The 23,781-nt window shown below is 39.9% G+C and overlaps 1 protein-coding gene across 1 annotated transcript in view; it reads right to left on the bottom strand.

Moving 5' to 3' along the window:
* The window catches only part of NAA15 (N-alpha-acetyltransferase 15, NatA auxiliary subunit), a 430,544-nt gene that overhangs the window by 204,456 nt on the left and 202,307 nt on the right, over positions 1–23,781 (bottom strand). Inside the window, exon 14 of the mRNA XM_053703678.1 lies at positions 77–290. Coding sequence (XP_053559653.1) covers positions 77–290 — 214 coding nt within the window. The remainder of the gene's footprint in view (positions 1–76; positions 291–23,781) is intronic.

Below are 23,781 nucleotides of genomic sequence, written 5' to 3'. Positions count from 1 at the left end.
CATTATGCCAAGTATCATTTCTTTTGGTTGAATCAATAAAAAGTAAATAGGAAAAAAAAATACAAATTTGCCATACCTGTGTCGGCCTCATGCTCCTTATTTTCATCTGTTAAGGGTTTATCATGAAGTTTCAGATAAATCTCAATGGCAATTCGGGCAGCTTTGAAGTAAAATGGATGTTGTCTTAGTACATCTTCTAATTTTAACAAGTCCACATATGATCGGAGTGTAATTTTTCTCATGCAGTAGGTGTGGAAGTCAAACTGGTCATCTGTGATCTCTACAAAATGCTAAAATAAGAAAAGTTATTGAAAAGGTTCTATCAACCTGTAATGTTACTTTATGATCATTTAAAGTGCATTGCAAATGATATTAAAAAGGAGAATAGTATTTAAAAATAATACAGATAGAACATTGAAATAAAGCAAGGCTGTTTGCCAAACTTTTTTTAACAAAATATGACTTCACTGATCCTAAAGGTAAAGAAAATTAATTCTCGTCATTTCTTAACATGCTAGTATGGTCTTGTTAGTCAGGAACATCTTTTGTAAGATTAATAGAAATATATATAAATATATATAAAAAGCATGGAAACAGACTGTACTCTCAAACTGGTCCAGGTACACATCCTATGACCCTGCAAAAAAGCACAGCCCTGGGTGCTCAATATAGCTCAATACAGCAAGCTGCACAGTTTCCACAGACCCAGGCAGTTAACCCGAAACAAGTCTGGGAAAATTACATAACAAATTAATCAACACAACACACAGAGAAAGTCTGGCACTCACTTGCAAGTACAAGTCCAATAATCCCACAGCACTATTGAAGGTAGTAAATTCTTTGTTTATTGGAACATCAGAATCCAAAACATCACAGACAGCAACGTTTCAGGTTATTCACCCTTAATCATGCTATGACAATGGTTCACAATACACTGTGTTTAAATACACACCCATTTACCAGCAACAATAAACATGTGTGCCAAACCATATACCATATATACAAAACCGAACTATTTCTATACACTGCCAACTAGTGGCCAATTAAAAACAATGTAATAATATGTATACACACAATGATGCAAAATAGTGGCATATATAAAGGTATCATCTGCAATTTCAATCCATTTATATAATGTTGTTTATTGTTGCTGGTAAATGGGTTTGTATTTAAACACAGTGTATTTGAACCATTGTCATAGCATGATTAAGGGTGAATAACCTGAAACGTTGCTGTCTGTGATGTTTTTGATTCTGATGTTCCAATAAACAAAGAATGTGCTATCTTCAATAGTGCTGTGGGATTATTGGACTTGTGCTTTATTGAGTACGGGTGAATGCAGCAACCCTATCCCTACTGTGCACATATGAAGGAGGTTTGGTAAAGTGATGTATATATGTGTTTTGTTTACTCACTTGCAAGTACAGAGTTAAGATTAAAAGCAAAAATGTAAAAAATAGAAGTTAAAGGAAAAGATCCATTAGTACCCCACTATAGCCAATAATAGAAGTAAATAATTATGTCTATGTGTGGGGGTGCTCACTGTCCGTAATCTATGTAAGTAAAACAAAGAGAAAGCTGTGTGTCTGCGAAATGCACATCAGGCGTTGTCTCCGAGTCCAGCAACCCGTTCATGTTGTTTAAGCTCCATATGAGCAATTAATAGCCGTTTCTGTCTAAGACTTAATTGTATTCTTTAGCTACCTCTGAGCTCTCAATTATTTTCCAGTGAGTAGAGCTCGTGAGTGGTCCGTTACTTTTCAGTCTCTTCAGTTACTTTATTAGAAAGTTATTATTTTTGCTACATGGTTGCTGGCTCATTATATCTCTCAGTTTTTAATCTAAGTATTAAAGGGATAGTAAACCCCAAAATTTTCTTTTATGATTCAGATAGAACATAAAATTAAATTAGAAAGTTGTTTAAAATTGTATTATCAAATTTTCTTCATTGTCTTGTTATCCATTGCTGAAGAGACAGCATTGCACTACTGACAGGAAGCTGAAAAACAAAATTTATGCTTACCTGATAAATTTATTTCTCTTGTGGTGTATCCAGTCCACGGATCATCCATTACTTGTGGGATATTCTCCTTCCCAACAAGAAGCTGCAAGAGGATCACCCACAGCAGAGCTGTCTATATAGCTCCTCCTCTAACTGCCACTCCCAGTCATTCGACCGAAGACAAGCAAGAGAAAGGAGAAACCATAGGGTGCAGTGGTGACTGTAGATTAAAAATAAAACACACCTGCCTTAAAATGACAGGGCGGGCCGTGGACTGGATACACCACAAGAGAAATAAATGTATCAGGTAAGCATAAATTTTGTTTTCTCTTGTAAGGTGTATCCAGTCCACGGATCATCCATTACTTGTGGGATACCAATACCAAAGCTATAGGACACGGATGAAGGGAGGGACAAGGCAGGTGCTTAAACGGAAGGCACCACTGCCTGCAAGACCTTTCTCCCAAAAATAGCCTCCGAAGAAGCAAAAGTATCAAATTTATAGAATTTTTAAAAAGTATGAAGCGAAGACCAAGTCGCCGCCTTACAAATCTGTTGTAATCCTTTCAGGAGGCTGCTGGCCAGCAGTCTCATAAGATAGGCGTATTATACTCCTTAGCCAAAAAGAAAGAGAAGTTGCCGAAGCCTTTTGGCCTCTCCTCTGTCCAGAGTAGACAACAAACAATGCAGATGTTTGACGAAAATCTTTAGTAGCTTGTAAATAAAACTTTAAAGCATGAACCACGTCAAGATTGTGTAAAAGACGTTCCTTCTTTGAAGAAGGATTAGGACACAGTGACGGTACAACAATCTCCTGATTGATATTTTTATTAGATACCACCTTAGGTAAAAAACCAGGTTTGGTACGCAACACTACCTTATCTGAATGAAAAATGAGATAAGGGGAATCACATTGTAAAGCAGATAACTCCGAAACTCTTCGAGCCGAGGAGATAGCTACTAAAAACAAAACTTTCCAAGATAAGAGCTTAATATCTATGGAATGCAAAGGTTCAAACGGAGCCCCTTGAAGAACTTTAAGAACAAAATTTAAACTCCAAGGCGGAGCAACAGGTTTAAACACAGGCTTGATTCTGACTAAAGCCTGACAAAACGCCTGCACGTCTGGAACCTCAGCCAGACGTTTGTGCAAAAGAATAGACAGAGCAGAAATCTGTCCCTTTAAGGAACTCGCTGACAAACCCCTCTCCAATCCATCTTGGAGAAAAGATAATATCCTAGGAATCCTGACCTTACTCCATGAGTAACCCTTGGATTCACACCAATGAAGATATTTACACCATATCTTATGATAGATTTTCCTGGTGACAGGCTTTCGCGCCTGTATTAAGGTATCAATGACCGACTCGGAGAAACCACGCTTTGATAAAATCAGGCGTTCAATCTCCAAGCAGTCAGCCGCAGAGAAATTAGATTTGGATGGTTGAAAGGACCCTGAAGTAGAAGGTCCTGTCTCAGAGGCAGAGTCCATGGTGAAGAGGATGACATGTCCACCAGATCTGCTTACCAAGTCCTGCGAGGCCACGTAGGTGCTATCAAAATCACTGAAGCTCTCTCCTGTTTGATCTTGGCAATCAGACGAGGGAGCAGAGGAAACAGTGGAAACACATAAGCCAGGTTGAAGGACCAAGGCACTGCTAGAGCATCTATCAGCGCTGCCTTGGGATCCCTGGACCTGGATCCGTAACAAGGAAGCTTGGCGTTCTGGCGAGACGCCATGAGATCCAGTTCTGGTTTGCCCCAACGTTGAATCAACTGTGCAAACACCTTCGGATGGAGCTCCCACTCCCCCGGATGAAAAGTCTGTTGACTTAGAAAATCCGCCTCCCAGTTCTCTACTCCTGGGATATGGATAGCTGATAGGTGGCAAGAGTGAATCTCTGCCCAACGAATTATCTTTCAAACCTCCAACATCGCTAGGGAACTCCTTGTTCCCCCTTGATGGTTGATGTAAGCTACAGTCGTGATGTTGTCTGACTGAAATCTGATGAACCTCACTGCCGCTAGCTGAGGCCAAGCCTGAAGAGCATTGAATATCGCTCTTAGTTCCAGAATGTTTATCGGAAGGAGAGCATCCTCCTGAGTCCACGACCCCTGAGCCTTCAGAGAGTTCCAGACTGCCCCCCAGCCCAGAAGGCTGGCATCTGTTGTTACTATTGTCCAATCTGGCCTGCGGAAGGTCATACCTTTGGACAGATGGACCAGAGATAGCCACCAGAGAAGAGAATCCCTGGTCTCTTGATCCAGATTTAGTAGAGGGGACAAATCTGTGTAATCCCCATTCCACTGACTGAGCATGCAGAGTTGCAGCGGTCTGAGATGTAGGCAGGCAAAAGGCACTATGTCCATTGCCGCTACCATTAAGCCGATTACTTCCATACACTGAGCCACCGAAGGGCGAGAAGTAGAATAAAGAACACGGCAGGAATTTAGAAGTTTTGACAACCTGGCCTCTGTCAGGTAAATCCTCATTTCTACAGAATCTATCAGAGTTCCCAGGAAGGAAACTCTTGTGAGAGAGGATAGAGAACTCTTCTTTTCGTTCCCTTTCCACCCATGAGACCTCAGGAATGCCAGAACAATGTCCGTATGGGACTTGGCAATTTGGAAATTCTGCCTGTATCAGAATGTTGTCTAAGTAAGGGGCTACTGCTATGCCCCGCGGCCTTAGGACCGCCAGAAGTGACCCCAGAACCTTCGTAAAGATTCTTGGAGCTGTAGCTAACCCAAAAGGAAGAGCCACAAACTGGTAATGCCTGTCTAGGAAGGCAAACCTGAGAAACCGATGATGATCTTTGTGTATCGGAATGTGAAGATAAGCATCCTTTAAGTCCACGGTAGTCATGTATTGACCCTCCTGGATCATAGGTAGGATGGTTCGAATAGTCTCCATCTTGAAAGATGGGACCCTGAGAAATTTGTTTAGGATCTTGAGATCTAAGATTGGTCTGAAGGTTCCCTCTTTCTTGGGAACCACAAATAGATTTGAATAGAAGCCTTGCCCCTGTTCCTCCTTTGGAACTGGGTGGATCACTCCCATAACTAGGAGGTCTTGAACACAATGTAAGAATTCCTCTCTCTTTATCTGGTCTGCAGATAATTGTGAAAGGTGAAATCTTCCTTTTGGGGAATCTTCCTTTTGAAGTCCAGAAGATATCCCTGGGATACAATTTCCAACACCCAGGGATCCTGGACATCTCTTGCCCAAGCCTGGGCGAAGAGAGAAAGTTGGCCCCCTACTAGATCCGTTACCGGATCGGGGGCCGATCTTTCATGCTGTGTTAGAGGCAGCAGCAGGCTTCTTGGCCTGTTTACCTTTGTTCCAAGCCTGGTTAGGTCTCCAGACCGGCTTGGACTGGGCAAACTTTCCCTCTTGTTTTGTATTAGAGGAAGTTGATGCCGCGCTCGTCTTAAAGTTTCGAAAGGCACGAAAATTAGTTTGTTTGGTCCTTAATTAGTTAGACCTATCCTGAGGAAGGGCATAACCTTTTCCTCCAGTAATATCAGAAATGATCTCCTTCAGTCCAGGCCCGAATAGGGTCTGCCCCTTGAAGGGAATATTGAGAATCTTAGACTTTGAAGTAACGTCAGCTGACCAGGATTTAAGCCATAGCTCCCTACGCGCCTGAATAGCAAAACCTGAGTTCTTAGCCGTTAGTTTAGTTAAATGAACAACGGCGTCAGAAACAAATGAATTGGCTAGCTTAAGCGCTTTAAGCTTGTCAAGTATATCATCCAATGGGGTTTCTACCTGTAAGGCCTCTTCCAGAGACTCAAACTAGAAGGCCGCAGCAGCAGTGACCGGGGCAATGCATGCAAGAGGCTGGAGAATAAAACCCTGTTGAATAAACATTTTCTTAAGGTAACCCTCTAACTTTTTATCCATTGGATCTAGGAAAGCACAACTGTCCTCAACGGGGATAGTTGTACGCTTAGCTAGGGTAGAAACTGCTCCCTCCACCTTAGGGACCGTTTGCCATAAGTCCAGTGTAGCGGCATCTATTGGAAACATTTTCTTAAAAATAGGAGGGGGAGAGAACGGTACACCTGGTCTATCCCATTCCTTAGTAATCATTTCTGAAAAACTCTTAGGTATTGGAAAAACATCAGTGTAAACAGGCACTGCATAGTATTTATCCAATCTACACAATTTCTCTGGCACTATAATGGTGTCACAGTCATCCAGAGTAGCTAAAACCTCCCTGAGCAACACGCGGAGGTGTTCAAGCTTAAATTTAAATGTAGACATATCAGAATCAGGTTGAAGCATCTTCCCTGAGTCAGAAAAATCACCCACAGAAAGAAGCTCTCCTTCCTCAGCTTCTGCATATTGTGAGGGGATATCAGACATAGCTACTAAAGCGTCAGATTGCTCTGTATTTCTTCTAGCCCCAGAGCTGTCTCGCTTTCCTTGTAACCCTGGTAGTTTGGACAATACCGCTGTAAGGGTATGATCCATAACTGCCGCCATGTCTTGTAAAGTAAACGCCATGGGCGCGCTAGATGTACTTGGCGCCTCTTGAGCGGGAGTCCCTTGAGCGGGAGTCAAAGGTTCTGACACATGGGGCGAGTTAGTCGGCATAACTTCCCCCTTGTCAGTTTCCTCTGGTGATAAATCTTTTAAAGACAGAATATGATCTTTATAACTTAAAGTAAAATCAGTACATTTGGTACACATTCTAAGAGGAGGTTCCACAATGGCTTCTAAACATAATGAACAAGGAGTTTCCTCTATGTCAGACATGTTTAAACAGACTAGCAATGAGACCAGCAAGCTTGGAAAACACTTTGATAAATGTAAACAAGCAAAAAATAAAAACGGTACTGTGCCTTTAAGAGAAACAAAAAATGTCAGAAATTGAAAAACAGTGATAAAAAGTAGTAAATCTTACGAAATTTTTACAGTGTGTATAATAGACTAACAGAGCATTACACCCACTTGCAAATGGATGATTAACCCCTTAGTTTCAAAACCGGATCAAAAAACGATAAACGTTTTTCAACAGTCACAACAAACTGCCACAGCTCTGCTGTGGCCCTACCTGCCCATACGACGACTTTGGAAGGCACAAAAACCCTTTAGAGAGGTCCTAAGTCTTCAGGGGACTCCTTCAGGGAAACTGGATGTCTCAAGCTGCAAAATCTAATGCGCATTTAGGCGCGAAAATAGGCCCCTCCCAACCTGTATTCACAGTGAGAGGGCCTAACAAAACTATCCCTAGGCAAAATCTAGCCAGCCATGTGGAAAAAACTGGGCCCCAATAAAGTTTTATCACCAATATGTATAAAAAAAAACGTTTAAACACTTCCAGCAAACGTTTTATTTTTCAGAAATGTGAGAAAGTAATAAGAATATTACCTTTTACAGCAAGCATGATACTAGTCGTTATTAAATCACTGTAATCAGGCTTACCTTAAATAAATCTGGTATTAACAGCATTTTCTAGCATATTCATTTCTCTAGAAAAAACATAATTTATGTAAGAACTTACCTGATAAATTAATTTCTTTCATATTAGCAAGAGTCCATGAGCTAGTGACGTATGGGATATACATTCCTACCAGGAGGGGCAAAGTTTCCCAAACCTCAAAATGCCTATAAATACACCCCTCACCACACCCACAAATCAGTTTAACGAATAGCCAAGAAGTGGGGTGATAAGAAAAAAGTGCGAAAGCATATAAAATAAGGAATTGGAATAATTGTGCTTTATACAAAAAAATCATAACCACCACAAAAAGGGTGGGCCTCATGGACTCTTGCTAATATGAAAGAAATGAATTTATCAGGTAAGTTCTTACATAAATTATGTTTTCTTTCATGTAATTAGAAAGAGTCCATGAGCTAGTGACGTATGGGATAATGACTACCCAAGATGTGGATCTTTCCACGCAAGAGTCACTAGAGAGGGAGGGATAAAATAAAGACAGCCAATTCCTGCTGAAAAAAATAATCCACACCCAAAATAAAGTTTAATGAAAACATAAGCAGAAGATTCAAACTGAAACCGCTGCCTGAAGTACTTTTCTACCAAAAACTGCTTCAGAAGAAGAAAACACATCAAAATGGTAGAATTTAGTAAAAGTATGCAAAGAGGACCAATTTGCTGCTTTGCAAATCTGATCAACCGAAGCTTCATTCCTAAACGCCCAGGAAGTAGAAACTGACCTAGTAGAATGAGCTGTAATCCTTTGAGGCGGAGATTTACCCGACTCGACATAGGCATGATGAATTAAAGATTTCAACCAAGATGCCAAAGAAATGGCAGAAGCTTTCTGGCCTTTTCTAGAACCGGAAAAGATAAATAGACTAGAAGTCTTTCGGAAAGATTTAGTAGCTTCAACATAATATTTCAAAGCTCTAACAACATCCAAAGAATGCAACGATTTCTCCTTAGAATTCTTAGGATTAGGACATAATGAAGGAACCACAATTTCTCTACTAATGTTGTTGGAATTCACAACCTTAGGTAAAAATTGAAAAGAAGTTCGCAACACCGCCTTATCCTGATGAAAAATCAGAAAAGGAGACTCACAAGAAAGAGCAGATAATTCAGAGACTCTTCTGGCAGAAGAGATGGCCAAAAGGAACAAAACTTTCCAAGAAAGTAATTTAATGCCCAATGAATGCATGGGTTCAAAAGGAGGAGCTTGAAGAGCCCCCAGAACCAAATTCAAACTCCAAGGAGGAGAAATTGACTTAATGACAGGTTTTATACGAACCAAAGCTTGTACAAAACAATGAATATCAGGAAGATTAGCAATCTTTCTGTGAAAAAGAACAGAAAGAGCAGAGATTTGTCCTTTCAAGGAACTTGCGGACAAACCTTTATCTAAACCATCCTGAAGAAACTGTAAAATTCTCGGTATTCTAAAAGAATGCCAAGAAAAATGATGAGAAAGACACCAAGAAATATAAGTCCTCCAGACTCTATAATATATCTCTCTAGATACAGATTTACGAGCCTGTAACATAGTATTAATCACAGAGTCAGAGAAACCTCTTTGACCAAGAATCAAGCGTTCAATCTCCATACCTTTAATTTTAAGGATTTGAGATCCTGATGGAAAAAAGGACCTTGCGACAGAAGGTCTGGTCTTAACGGAAGAGTCCATGGTTGGCAAGAGGCCATCCGGACAAGATCCGCATACCAAAACCTGTGAGGCCATGCCGAAGCTACCAGCAGAACAAACGAGCATTCCTTCAGAATCTTGGAGATTACTCTTGGAAGAAGAACTAGAGGCGGAAAGATATAGGCAGGATGATACTTCCAAGGAAGTGATAATGCATCCACTGCCTCCGCCTGAGGATCCCGGGATCTGGACAGATACCTGGGAAGTTTCTTGTTTAGATGAGACGCCATCAGATCTATTTCTGGAAGTTCCCACATTTGAACAATCTGAAGAAATACCTCTGGGTGAAGAGACCATTCGCCCGGATGCAACGTTTGGCGACTGAGATAATCCGCTTCCCAATTGTCTATACCTGGGATATGAACCGCAGAGATTAGACAGGAGCTGGATTCCGCCCAAACCAGAATTCGAGATACTTCTTTCATAGCCAGAGGACTGTGAGTCCCTCCTTGATGATTGATGTATGCCACAGTTGTGACATTGTCTGTCTGAAAACAAATGAACGATTCTCTCTTCAGAAGAGGCCAAGACTGAAGAGCTCTGAAAATTGCACGGAGTTCCAAAATATTGATCGGTAATCTCACCTCCTGAGATTCCCAAACTCCTTGTGCCGTCAGAGATCCCCACACAGCTCCCCAACCTGTAAGACTTGCATCTGTTGAAATTACAGTCCAGGTCAGAAGAACAAAAGAAGCCCCCTGAATTAAACGATGGTGATCTGTCCACCACGTCAGAGAGTGTCGTACAATCGGTTTTAAAGATATTAATTGAGATATCTTTGTGTAATCCCTGCACCATTGATTCAGCATACAGAGCTGAAGAGGTCGCATGTGAAAACGAGCAAAGGGGATCGCGTCCGATGCAGCAGTCATAAGACCTAGAATTTCCATGCATAAGGCTACCGAAGGGAATGATTGTGACTGAAGGTTTCGACAAGCTGAAATCAATTTTAGACGTCTCTTGTCTGTCAAAGACAGAGTCATGGACACTGAATCTACCTGGAAACCCAGAAAGGTTACCCTTGTCTGAGGAATCAATGAACTTTTTAGTGAATTGATCCTACAACCATGATCTTGAAGAAACAACACAAGTCGATTTGTATGAGATTCTGCTAAATGTAAAGACTGAGCAAGTACCAAGATATCGTCCAAATAAGGAAATACCACAATACCCTGTTCTCTGATTACAGACAGAAGGGCACCGAGAACCTTTGTAAAAATTCTTGGAGCTGTAGCTAGGCCAAACGGCAGAGCCACAAACTGGTAATGCTTGTCCAGGAAAGAGAATCTCAGGAACTGATAGTGATCTGGATGAATCGGAATATGCAGATATGCATCCTGTAAATCTATTGTGGACATATAATGCCCTTGCTGAACAAAAGGCAAGATAGTCCTTACAGTTACCATTTTGAATGTTGGTATCCTTACATAACGATTCAATATTTTTAGATCCAGAACTGGTCTGAAGGAATTCTCCTTCTTTGGTACAATGAAGAGATTTGAATAAAACCCCAGCCCCTGTTCCAGAACTGGAACTGGCATAATTACTCCAGCCAACTCTAGATCTGAAACACATTTCAGAAACGCTTGAGCTTTCACTGGATTTACTGGGACACAGGAAAGAAAAAATCTCTTTGCAGGAGGTCTTATCTTGAAACCAATTCTGTACCCTTCTGAAACAATGTTCTGAATCCAAAGATTGTGAACAGAATTGATCCAAATTTCTTTGAAAAAACGTAACCTGCCCCCTACCAGCTGAGCTGGAATGAGGGCCGCACCTTCATGTGGACTTAGAAGCTGGCTTTGCTTTTCTAGAAGGCTTGGATTTATTCCAGACTGGAGATGGTTTCCAAACTGAAACTGCTCCTGAGGAAGAAGGATCAGGCTTTTGTTCTTTGTTGAAACGAAAGGAACGAAAACGATTATTAGCCCTGTTTTTACCCTTAGATTTTTTATCCTGTGGTAAAAAAGTTCCTTTCCCACCAGTAACAGTTGAGATAATAGAATCCAACTGAGAACCAAATAATTTGTTACCCTGGAAAGAAAGGGAAAGTAGAGTTGATTTAGAAGACATATCAGCATTCCAAGTTTTAAGCCATAAAGCTCTTCTAGCTAAAATAGCTAGAGACATAAACCTGACATCAACTCTGATAATATCAAAAATGGCAAAGTTGAAGCTGCAGCAACATCAGCCAATGATATGGCAGGTCTAAGAAGATTACCTGAACACAGATAAGCTTTTCTTAGAAAGGATTCAATTTTCCTATCTAAAGGATCCTTAAACGAAGTACCATCTGACGTAGGAATAGTAGTACGTTTAGCAAGGGTAGAAATAGCCCCATCAACTTTAGGGATTTTGTCCCAAAATTCTAATCTGTCAGATGGCACATGATATAATTGCTTAAAACGTTTAGAAGGAGTAAATGAATTACCCAAATTATTCCACTCTCTGGAAATTACTTCAGAAATAGCACCAGGAACAGGAAAAACTTCTGGAATAACCACAGGAGATTTAAAGACCTTATCTAAACGTTTAGATTTAGTATCAAGAGGACCAGAATCCTCAATTTCTAAAGCAATTAGTACTTCTTTAAGTAAAGAACGAATAAATTCCATTTTAAATAAATATGAAGATTTATCAGCATCAACCTCTGAGACAGAATCCTCTGAACCAGAAGAATCATTAGAATCAGAATGATGATGTTCATTTAAAAATTCATCTGTATAAAGAGAAGTTTTAAAAGATTTTTTATGTTTACTAGAAGGAGGAATAACAGACATAGCCTTCTTGATGGATTCAGAAACAAAATCTATGTTATCAGGAACACTCTGAACATTAGATGTTGATGGAACTGCAACAGGTAATGGTACTTTACTAAAGGAAATATTATCTGCATTAACAAGTTTGTCATGACAATTAATACAAACAACAGCTGGAGGAACAGCTACCAAAAGTTTACAGCAGATGCACTTAGCTTTGGTAGTTCCAGCACCAGACAGCGATTTTCCTGAAGTATCTTCTGACTCAGATGCAACGTGAGACATCTTGCAATATGTAAGAGAAAAAACAACATATAAAGCAAAATTGATCAAATTCCTTAAATGACAGTTTCAGGAATGGGAAAAAATGCCAAGGAACAAGCTTCTAGCAACCAGAAGCAATGAAAAATGAGACTTAAAAAATGTGGAGACAAAAGCGACGCCCATATTTTTTTAGCGCCAAATAAGACGCCCACATTATTTGGCGCCTAAATGCTTTTGGCGCCAAAAATGACGCCACATCCGGAACACCGACATTTTTGGCGCAAAAGAACGTCAAAAAATGACGCAACTTCCGGCGACACGTATGACGCCGGAAACAGAAAAGATTTTTTGCGCCAAAAAAGTCTGCGCCAAGAATGACGCAATAAAATGAAGCATTTTCAGCCCCCGCGAGCCTAACAGCCCACAGGGAAAAAAAGTCAAATTTTTTAAGGTAAGAAAAATGATTGATTCAAATGCATTATCCCAAATATGAAACTGACTGTCTGAAAATAAGGAATGTTGAACATCCTGAGTCAAGGCAAATAAATGTTTGAATACATATATTTAGAACTTTATAAACAAAGTGCCCAACCATAGCTTGGAGTGTCACAGAAAATAAGACTTACTTACCCCAGGACACTCATCTACATGTTTGTAGAAAGCCAAACCAGTACTGAAACGAAAATCAGCAGAGGTAATGGTATATATATAAGAGTATATCGTCGATCTGAAAAGGGAGGTAAGAGATGAATCTCTACGACCGATAACAGAGAACCTATGAAATAGACCCCGTAGAAGGAGATCATTGAATTCAAACAGGCAATACTCTCCTCACATCCCTCTGACATTCACTGCACGCTGAGAGGAAAACCGGGCTCCAACCTGCTGCGGAGCGCATATCAACGTAGAATCTAGCACAAACTTACTTCACCACCTCCATAGGAGGCAAAGTTTGTAAAACTGATTTGTGGGTGTGGTGAGGGGTGTATTTATAGGCATTTTGAGGTTTGGGAAACTTTGCCCCTCCTGGTAGGAATGTATATCCCATACGTCACTAGCTCATGGACTCTTGCTAATTACATGAAAGAAATTTAAACTGCACAAACCTCATAGCAGGAGACCCTGCACGCCATTCACCCAGCTGAAGTTACCTCTCTCTTCAGTTATGTGTGAGAACAGCAATGGATCTTAGCTACAACCTGCTAAGATCATCAAAGACCACAGGCAGACTCTTCTACTTTCTGCCTGAGGCTAAAATAGTACAACTCCGGTAGCATTTGAAAATAACAAACTTTTGATTGAAGATAAACTAAATAAATTACACCACATCTCTCTAGCTACTTCCTTTCTTGTCGAGAGCTGCAAGAGAATGACTGGGAGTGGCAGTTAGAGGAGGAGCTATATAGACAGCTCTGCTGTGGATGATCCTCTTGCAGCTTCCTGTTGGGAAGGAGAATATCCCACAAGTAATGGATGATCCGTGGACTGGATACACCTTACAAGAGAAATATCTATTTAGCCAATCACAAGAGACAAATGTGTGCAGGCACCAATTAGCAGCAGCTCCCACTAGTGTATATGTGCATATTCATTTTTAACAAGGTATACTAAAAGAACGTAGCACATTTGAAAATAGAAGTGAATTTAAAAGTGTCTTAAAATGACATGCTCTATCTGAATCATGCAAGTTTAATTTCGACTTTCCTATTCCTTTAATGCACATTTTACACTTTATACTATATTATTTATTGTCAATAAAAACTAAGTTTTATCTATTTCCCTGATAGGGTTTCCTTTCCCCTGCCCCCAACTGGTATAGTTATATCGCTCCATTTTTATTTCTTTTAATGCTCCTTTGCTGTCCACCTTTCCCCTCTTTGTTGTTTTACTTAAAAAGCAAAAATGGAAGAGTTAGTTACCACATCTGGCCAAGTGGGTTAAGCCCAGGACCACGTCAAGGTCTCTTCCCTCCTGGGTACCTATCTACAGCTAAACAATACATGCTTTCAATCAAACAGCAAACCACACAAGGGTGCACAAGTCTTATGTAATCTCACTAGACACATTCAAAACATGAAAATGGACTGCACTCTCAAACTGGTATAAGAGTATTTCCTCTTATGAACAATTAAAAACAAATACTTTAGGAAAGACTATATTGAAAATATAGGCCCCAAAGTAGTAACTCAGTGATCACAGGTGTATTCACTTTTGTTGCATTGACACATATGTTAGATAACTGAAGTAAAATTGAGTACACCTGTAATTTCCAATTAGCCTACACCAGAACTTTCACAATTTTGGGCCTATGGACTGTGCTATCTGCATGTCTGCATCATAACTCCACAAGTAAAATAATTGCTAGAGGAATAGAAAAAACATAATTTATGTAAGAACTTAACTGATAAATTCATTTCTTTCATATTAGCAAGAGTCCATGAGCTAGTGACGTATGGGATATACATTCCTACCAGGAGGGGCAAAGTTTCCCAAACCTCAAAATGCCTATAAATACACCCCTCACCACACCCACAATTCAGTTTAACGAATAGCCAAGAAGTGGGGTGATAAGAAAGGAGCGAAAGCATCAAAATAAGGAATTGGAATAATTGTGCTTTATACAAAAAAATCATAACCACCACAAAAAAGGGTGGGCCTCATGGACTCTTGCTAATATGAAAGAAATGAATTTATCAGGTAAGTTCTTACATAAATTATGTTTTCTTTCATGTAATTAGCAAGAGTCCATGAGCTAGTGACGTATGGGATAATAAATACCCAAGATGTGGAACTTCAACGCAAGAGTCACTAGAGAGGGAGGGATAAAATAAAGACAGCCAATTCCGCTGAAAAATAATAATCCACAACCCAAAACAAAAGTTTTAATCTCAATAATGAAAAAAACTGAAATTATAAGTAGAAGAATCAAACTGAAACAGCTGCCTGAAGTACTTTTCTACCAAAAACTGCTTCAGAAGAAGAAAACACATCAAAATGGTAGAATTTAGTAAAAGTATGCAAAGAAGACCAAGTTGCTGCTTTGCAAATCTGATCAACCGAAGCTTCATTCCTAAACGCCCAGGAAGTAGAAACTGACCTAGTAGAATGAGCCGTAATTCTTTGAGGCGGGGAATTACCCGACTCTACATAAGCATGATGAATCAAAGACTTTAACCAAGACGCCAAAGAAATGGCGGAGGCCATCTGACCTTTTCTGGACCCAGAAAAGATAACAAATAGACTAGAAGTCTTTCTAAAATCTTTAGTAGCTTCAACATAATATTTCAAAGCTCTTACTACATCCAAAGAATGTAAAGATCTCTCCTTTGAATTCGTAGGATTAGGACACAATGAAGGAACAAAAATTTCTCTACTAATGTTGTTAGAATTCACAACCTTAGGTAAAAATTTAAATTAAGTCCTGATGAAAAATCAGAAAAGGAGATTCACAAGAAAGAGCAGATAACTCAGAAACTCTTCTAGCAGAAGAGATGGCCAAAAGGAACAGAACTTTCCAAGAAAGTAATTTAATGTCCAGAGAATGCGCAGGTTCAAACGGAGGAGCTTGTAAAGCCCTCAGAACCAAATTAAGACTCCAAGGAGGAGAAATTGACTTAAAGACAGGTTTGATACGAACCAAACCCTGTTCAAAACAATGAACATCAGGAAGATTAGCAATCTTTCTGTGAAAAAGAACAGAAAGAGCAGAGATTTGACCTTTCAATGAACTTGCAGACAAACCTTTATCCAAACCATCCTGAAGAAACTGTAAAATTCTAGGAATTCTAAAAGAATGCCATGAGAATTTATGAGAAGAACACCAAGAAATGTAAGTCTTCCAGACTCGATAATAAATCCTCCTAGACACAGATTTACGAGCCTGTAACATAGTATTAATTACTGAGTCAGAGAAACCTCTATGACTAAGAATCAAGCGTTCAATTTCCATACCTTCAAATTTAATGATTTGAGATCCTGATGGAAAAAAGGGCCTTGAGATAGAAGGTCTGGTCTTAACGGAAGTGTCCAAGGTTGGCAACTTGCCATCCGAACGAGATCCGCATACCAAAACCTGTGAGGCCATGCTGGAGCCACCAGCAGTACAAACGAATGTTCCATTAGAATTTTGGAAATCACTTTTGGAAGAAGAACTAGAGGCGGAAAGATATAGGCAGGATGATAATTCCAAGGAAGTGACAATGCATCCACTGCTTCCGCCTGAGGATCCCTGGATCTGGACAGATACCTGGGAAGTTTCTTGTTTAGATGAGAGGCTATCAGATCTATTTCTGGAAGTCCCCAGATTTGAACAATCTGAAGAAATACCTCTGGGTGAAGGGACCATTCGCCCGGATGTAACGTCTGGCGACTGAGATAATCCGCTTCCCAATTGTCTATACCTGGGATGTAAACCGCAGAGATTAGACAGGAGTTGGATTCCGCCCATACAAGTATCTCTATCTATCTATCTCTTCAGAAGAGGCCAGAACAGAAGAGCTCTGAAAATCGCAAGGAGTTCCAAAATGTTGATTGGTAATCTCGCCTCCTGAGATTCCCAAACCACCTGCGCTGTCAGAGATCCCCATACAGCTCCCCAACCAGACAGACTCGCATCTGTTGAGATCACAGTCCAGGTTGGACGAACAAAAGAAGCCCCTTGGACTAAACGATGGTGATCTATCCACCACGTCAGAGAGTGTCATACATTGGGATTTAAGGATATTAATTGTGATATCTTTGTATAATCCCTGCACCATTGGTTCAGTATACAAAGCTGAAGAGGTCGCATGTGAAAACGAGCAAAGGGGATCGCGTCCGATGCAGCAGTCATGAGACCTAGAATTTCCAGGCATAAAGCTACCGAAGGGAACGATTGAGACTGAAGGTTTCGACAGGCTGAAACCAATTTCAGACGTCTCTTTTCTGTTAGAGACAAGGTCATGGACACTGAATCTATTTGAAAACCCAAAAAGGTTACCTGAGTCTGAGGAATCAATGAACTCTTTGATAAATTGATCCTCCAACCATGTCTTTGAAGAAACGACACAAGTTGATTCGTATGAGATTCTGCAGAATGTGAACACTGAGCAAGTACCAAGATATCGTCCAAATAAGGAAATACCGCAATACCCTGTTCTCTGATTACAGAGAGAAGGGCACCGAGAACCTTTGAAAAGATCCTTGGAGCTGTTGCTAGGCCAAACGGAAGGGCCACACACTGGTAATGCTTGTCTAGAAAAGAGAATCTCAGAAACTGGAAGTGATCTGGATGAATCGGAATATGAAGATATGCATCCTGTAAATCTATTGTGGACATATAATGCCCTTGCTGAACAAAAGGCAGAATAGTCCTTATAGTTACCATTTTGAATGTTGGTATCCTTACATAACGATTCAATATCTTTAGATCCAGAACTGGTCTGAAGGAATTCTCCTTCTTTGGTACAATGAATAGATTTGAGTAAAACCCCAGACCCTGTTCCAGAACTGGAACTGGCACAATTACTCCAGCCAACTCTAGATCTGAAACACATTTCAGAAATGCCTGAGCCTTCACTGGGTTTATTGGAATGCGAGAGAGAAAAAATCTCTTCGCAGGCGGCCTTACCTTGAAACCTATTCTGTACCCTTGTGAAATAATGTTCTGAATCCAAAGACTGTGAATCGAATTGATCCAAATGTCTTTGAAAAATCGTAACCTGCCCCCTACCAGCTGTGCTGGAATGAGGGCCGCACCTTCATGTGGACTTGGGAGCTGGTTTTGACTTTCTAAAAGGCTTGGATTTATTCCAGATTGGAGAAGGTTTCCAAACAGAAACCGTTCCTTTAGGGGAAGGGTCAGGCTTCTGTTCCTTATTCTGACGAAAGGAACGAAAACGATTAGCAGCCCTATATTTACCTTTAGATTTTTTGTCCTGAGGCAAAAAAGTTCCTTTCCCCCAGTAACAGTTGAAATAATAGAATCCAACTGAGAACCAAATAATTTATTACCTTGGAAAGAAAGCGAAAGCAAAGTTGACTTAGAAGACATATCTGCATTCCAAGTTTTAAGCCATAAAGCTCTTCTAGCTAAAATAGCTAGAGACATATACCTGACATCAACTCTAATGATATCAAAGATGGCATCACAAATAAAGTTATTAGCATGTTGAAGAAGATTAACAATGCTATGAGTATTATGGTCTGATACTTGTTGTGCTAAAGCCTCCAACCAAAAAGTGGAAGCGGCAGCAACATCAGCCAAAGAAATAGCAGGCCTAAGAAGATTACCTGAACATAAATAAGCTTTCCTTAGAAAGGATTCAATCTTCCTATCTAAAGGATCCTTAAAGGAAGTACTATCTGCCGTAGGAATAGTAGTACGCTTAGCAAGAGTAGAGATAGCCCCATCAACTTTAGGGATTTTGTCCCAAAACTCTAATCTGTCAGATGGCACAGGATACAATTTCTTAAACCTTTGAGAAGGAGTAAATGAATAGGGCTGTCAAAAATAATCGTCACACCGATGCATCACGATGCAGCAGTGAACGATTCTGCATCGATGCAGTGAAGGATCTTAATCGATTCCGGGTCAGTGACGTCATGGGCAGGGGATTCGGTATGTGAGGAAATGAGTCTTGTACTGTCAGTTTCCTGTTTTACTCATTGCTCCGTTTTTAAACTTCACTGTTGTTATGGAGCCACAATATAAGCCTTTCCAAGCCGCCTCCTCCCCTGTATGTCAGTTCGTTTATTTTTTTTATTGCAAGTACTGGGAGTTTGGTTTGCCCTCCCTTCACTGACTGCTGCTTTATTTAATACTATTGGTAGTACTAGCAGTCAGTGCCTATCACTGTTCTACGTAGTGCAATATTGTGCACGTCAGAGAGAGGCTCTCGGTAGCCAGTGTCACAGGAATTCATATAATCCCTCTGAATTAGCTGCTGATAACGTAGAACAGCGATAGGCACTGACTGCTAGTACTACCAATATCAATAGTATTAAATAAAGCAGCAGTCAGTGAAGGGAGGCAAACTCACAGTACTTGCAATAAAAAAATAAACAAACTGACATACAGGGGAGGAGGCGGCTTGGAAAGGCTTATATTATAAAGACAGGTGACATAGAACAGGCAACTCCCAGATAGGCACCATTAACCCCATACATGCCAGGCGAGTCTGACAGGGAACTCCTGTGATTCAGGACTTCCTGTGCACACTGCGCAGATATTTGACCCAGAGAGCATTACCAATAGACCTCCTCTCACATGTTCCGGTCAGGAATTTTTATGACACCTATCCTAAAGAGCCGACAGCAGCCTCATGTAAACAGTGAATCTTTTCTTGTATTATCGATTCACTGTTTACTGTTGCGGTCTCTGCTGCATGTTTCCTCTCAGTCAGATCCCTAGCCCAAACGAGCATTTGAGGGTTGCTGTAAAACTTTTGACTTACTGTATCTAATAGAAACCCTCAAATGCTCGTTTGGGCTAGGGATCCTGTCCCTGCCAAACAACCAACTGTATACTTTTTTCTCCCTGTAGTCGTTTTCAACTGTCACAAATGTTTTATTTTTAAAGGTCAAGAGATCTTGTTTATACTTGTCTATTTGAGTCTTTAATTTAGTGATCCAGTCAGTAGTGGTGTCAGAAGTAAGGATGGTCAGCAGAGAGTCAATATATATATATAAAATATGGAATAGAACAAGATCATGAAAATCATGGGCAGTAATCGTGATGCATCGCGATGCATCGTAGAATCGAATCGTATCGAATCGTTACAATGATAATCGTAATCGAATCGAATCGTGAGACAAGTGAAGATGTGCAGCTCTATAAATGAAGTACCCAGATTATTCCATTCCCTAGAAATTACTTCAGAAATAGCATCAGGGACAGGAAAAACTTCTGGAATAACTATAGGAGGTTTAAAAACCGAATTTAAACGCTTAGTAGATTTAGTATCAAGAGGACTAGATTCCTCCATCTCTAATGCGATTAAAACTTCTTTAAGTAAAGAGCGAATAAATTCCATTTTAAATAAATATGAACATTTATCAGTGTCAATATCTGAGACAGAAAATTCCTCATCAGAAACAGACAAATCAGAATGATGACGGTCATTTAAAAATTCATCTGAAAAATGATTAGTTTTAAAAGACCTTTTACGTTTACTGGAAGGAGGAATAACAGACATAGCCTTCCTAATAGATTTAGAAACAAATTCTTTTATATTAACAGGAACATCCTGAGTATTAGATGTTGAGGGAACAACAACAGGTAATGGTATATTACAAATGGAAATACTATCTGCATTAGCAAGTTTATCATGACATTCATCACAAACTACAGCCGGAGGAACAGTTACCACAAGTTTACAACAAATGCACTTAACTTTGGTAGAACCAGCATCAGGCAGCGTCTTTCCAGAAGTAGATTCTGATCCAGGGTCAATTTGAGACATCTTGCAATATGTAAAAGAAAAAACAACATATAAAGCAAAATTATCAAATTCCTTAAATGACAGTTTCAGGAATGGGAAAAAATGCCAATGAACAAGCCTCTAGCAACCAGAAGCAATGAAAAAAGAGACTAAAATAATGTGAAAAAAAGGTGGAGACAAGAATGACGCCCACATTTTTTAGCGCCAAAAGACGCCCACATTATTGGAGCCTTAAATTTTTTGGCGCCAAGAATGACGCCACATCCGGTGACGCCGAAATTTTTGGCGCAAAACGTCAAAAAAATGACGCAATCACGAACAACTTCCGGCATCAAGTATGACGCTGGAAATGACCAAAAGAAAAAAAAATTTGCATCCAAAAAAGTCCGCGCCAAGAATGACGCAATAAATTGAAGCATTTTCAGCCCCCGCGAGCCTAACAGCCCACAGGGAAAAAGGTCAATTTGAAACAATTTTTAAGGTAAGAAAAAAATGATTATTCATATGCATTATCCCAAAAAAATGAAACTGACTGTCTGAAATAAGGAATATTGATCAACCTGAATCATGGCAAATATAAGTTTAAAGACATATATTTAGAACTTTATATATAAAGTGCCCAACCATAGCTTAGAGTGTCACAAAAAATAAGACTTACTTACCCCAGGACACTCATCTACATATAGTAGATAGCCAAACCAGTACTGAAACGAGAATCAGTAGAGGTAATGGTATATAAGAGTATATCGTCGATCTGAAAAGGGAGGTAAGAGATGAATCTCTACGACCGATAACAGAGAACCTATGAAATAGATCCTGTAGAAGGAGACCATTGAATTCAAATAGGCAATACTCTCTTCACATCCCTCTGACATTCACTGCACTCTGAGAGGAAAACCGGGCACCAGCCTGCTGCGAAGCGCATATCAACGTAGAATCTAGCACAAACTTACTTCCCCACCTCCACGGGAGGCAAAGTTTGTAAAACTGAATTGTGGGTGTGGTAAGGGGTGTATTTATAGGCATTTTGAGGTTTGGGAAACTTTGCCCCTCCTGGTAGGAATGTATATCCCATACGTCACTAGCTCATGGACTCTTGCTAATTACATGAAAGAAATCTGATTGTGAGACTTCATAAAGATGGAAAAGGATACAGGGAGAACAACTAAAAATTTGTCAAAACACAGTTGCAGCAGTAATCAGGGGTATAGAACGAGCCATAGTACCACTAATCAGAGCTACAGTGGCCGTCCTACTACAATGACACCATGAACAGCATGCTACTTGCATAAACTAGCTCTAAAAAACAGATGTACAAGTGCTTCAGAGTTGGCTTAGGGGGGTTATCAATAAAAATTGGAGTTTCTGTGACAGTTTTGACAATGTGAAGGACAAAACACTGGACATCGTCCAAGATCCATTACTCCAGGGAAATACTCTTCCCTACCACTAGGAGGAGGCAAAGTTATCCAAACCCCAAGAACTATATAAAGCCCCTTCCACCTAATCAATACCTCAGTCTTACATATAGCCGAGTACAAAGTGGAAGGAAAAGTAATGAGGAAGGAAAAGTAATAAGAGGAAGGAAAATAGGAGCAGGGATATACGCAAAAACAAAGGAAAAAAAACACCCCAGAAAAATACAGGATGGTGTCTTGTGGACTCTCACCAACATGTAAGAAATTAATTTATCACCAGGTAAGCATAAATTATGTTTACTTTCATACAGGTGGTGTGAGTCCGCGATCCATTAACCTAAATCCACCTGGGAGAACTGCCTTAAGGACATTCATACAAAAGGGTGCCTCTGAAGAAGCAAAAACATCAAAATGGTAGAAAAAATATGAAAAGACTACCAAACATCTGCATTGCAAATTTGGTCCACTGATAAAACATTATAAATAGACCAATAAGTGGCAACTGATCTGGAAGAATGAGCAGAAATCCATCTAGGAGGAGGCTGACCTGCCCACAAAAAAAAGCTATATGAATTAGAAGCTTCAACCAAGAAGCCAAATAAACAGTAGAAATTCCCAGCTCTTTCATAGAACCAGCAAAAGGACATCCTTAGTAGTGTCTGCATAACACTTCAAAGCTCTAACAGAATCCAAAACATGAAGAGAGATCTCTGAATAATTCTTAGGATTAAGACAAAGAAGGAACAACAATGTCCCAAACTTATATCGTCAGAAAACACAACCTTATTCTGAATAAAAATAAGATAAGGAGGAATACAAGAAAGAGAAGAAGCTCTACTAGCAAATTAAATATCTTCCAGAAAGAAGTTAAATGTCCACCTGATGCAGAAGCTCGAAAAAGGAAACTGCAAAAACCTCTAAACCAAATTAAGGATTACAGTCTTAATTCTAGACAAGGCTTGAACTAAACCATAAATGTCAGAAAGATTAGCAATCTTCTTACAAAACAGAACTAAAAAAGGGCAGAAAAACTGAACTTTCAAAAGAACTGGCTGGTAAACCGTTATCCAAACCTTTGTGTAAAAAAAAATGCAAAAATTCTAGGAATAGCAACAAACTGAAAAGGTTTGCCAAAAAAACTTCACAAACTGATGATGTTCCTTAAAATAAGATTATACAAAGTTAAGCATCCTAAAAATATATTGTGGACAAAAACTGACCAAATCGTTTCTATTTCAAAAGTAGAAACCCGAGAAACTTCAACGTTTCTAGATCAAAATTTATCTGAACACTCCCACCTCCTTTGAAACATGGAATAGGTTGGAATTTCCATCTACCTGAGCCCTTAAAAGGATCCAAGGAACATTGGACCGAAAAAAACTTCCCTTGGGAGTCCTTTATCTGAAACCTATTTGATATCCTTAAGGCTGAAATAAGAAGCCATGGAACCTGAAACTTTCTGAAAAAGGTGTAATCTACACCCCCCCCCCCCCTTCCAGAACCACTGGATCGAGGGTCTTACATAAATGTAGACTTGGATGGGGGAGAAGATTTCTTGAACTGCTTAGTGTTGGACACTGACCCTATCAGCATTCTCCAGAGCATATAGGATTGGCCTAACATTTAGCTTTGCAGCCTTGCAAGCAGAATGCTCAGGATCAGTTAAAGGCGCTGAAACTTTTTGCAAATACTATTCTATTCATATTTCTAGACTGAACCAGAGGAACTCTGACACTGGGCTGAAACAAAAGATTTCTGAGCCC

The sequence above is a fragment of the Bombina bombina genome, chromosome 2, assembly GCF_027579735.1.
Source record: "Bombina bombina isolate aBomBom1 chromosome 2, aBomBom1.pri, whole genome shotgun sequence".
NCBI lineage: Eukaryota > Metazoa > Chordata > Amphibia > Anura > Bombinatoridae > Bombina > Bombina bombina.
Note: the sequence above shows the minus strand (reverse complement) of the source record. Positions and strands in the feature narration are given on the sequence as shown.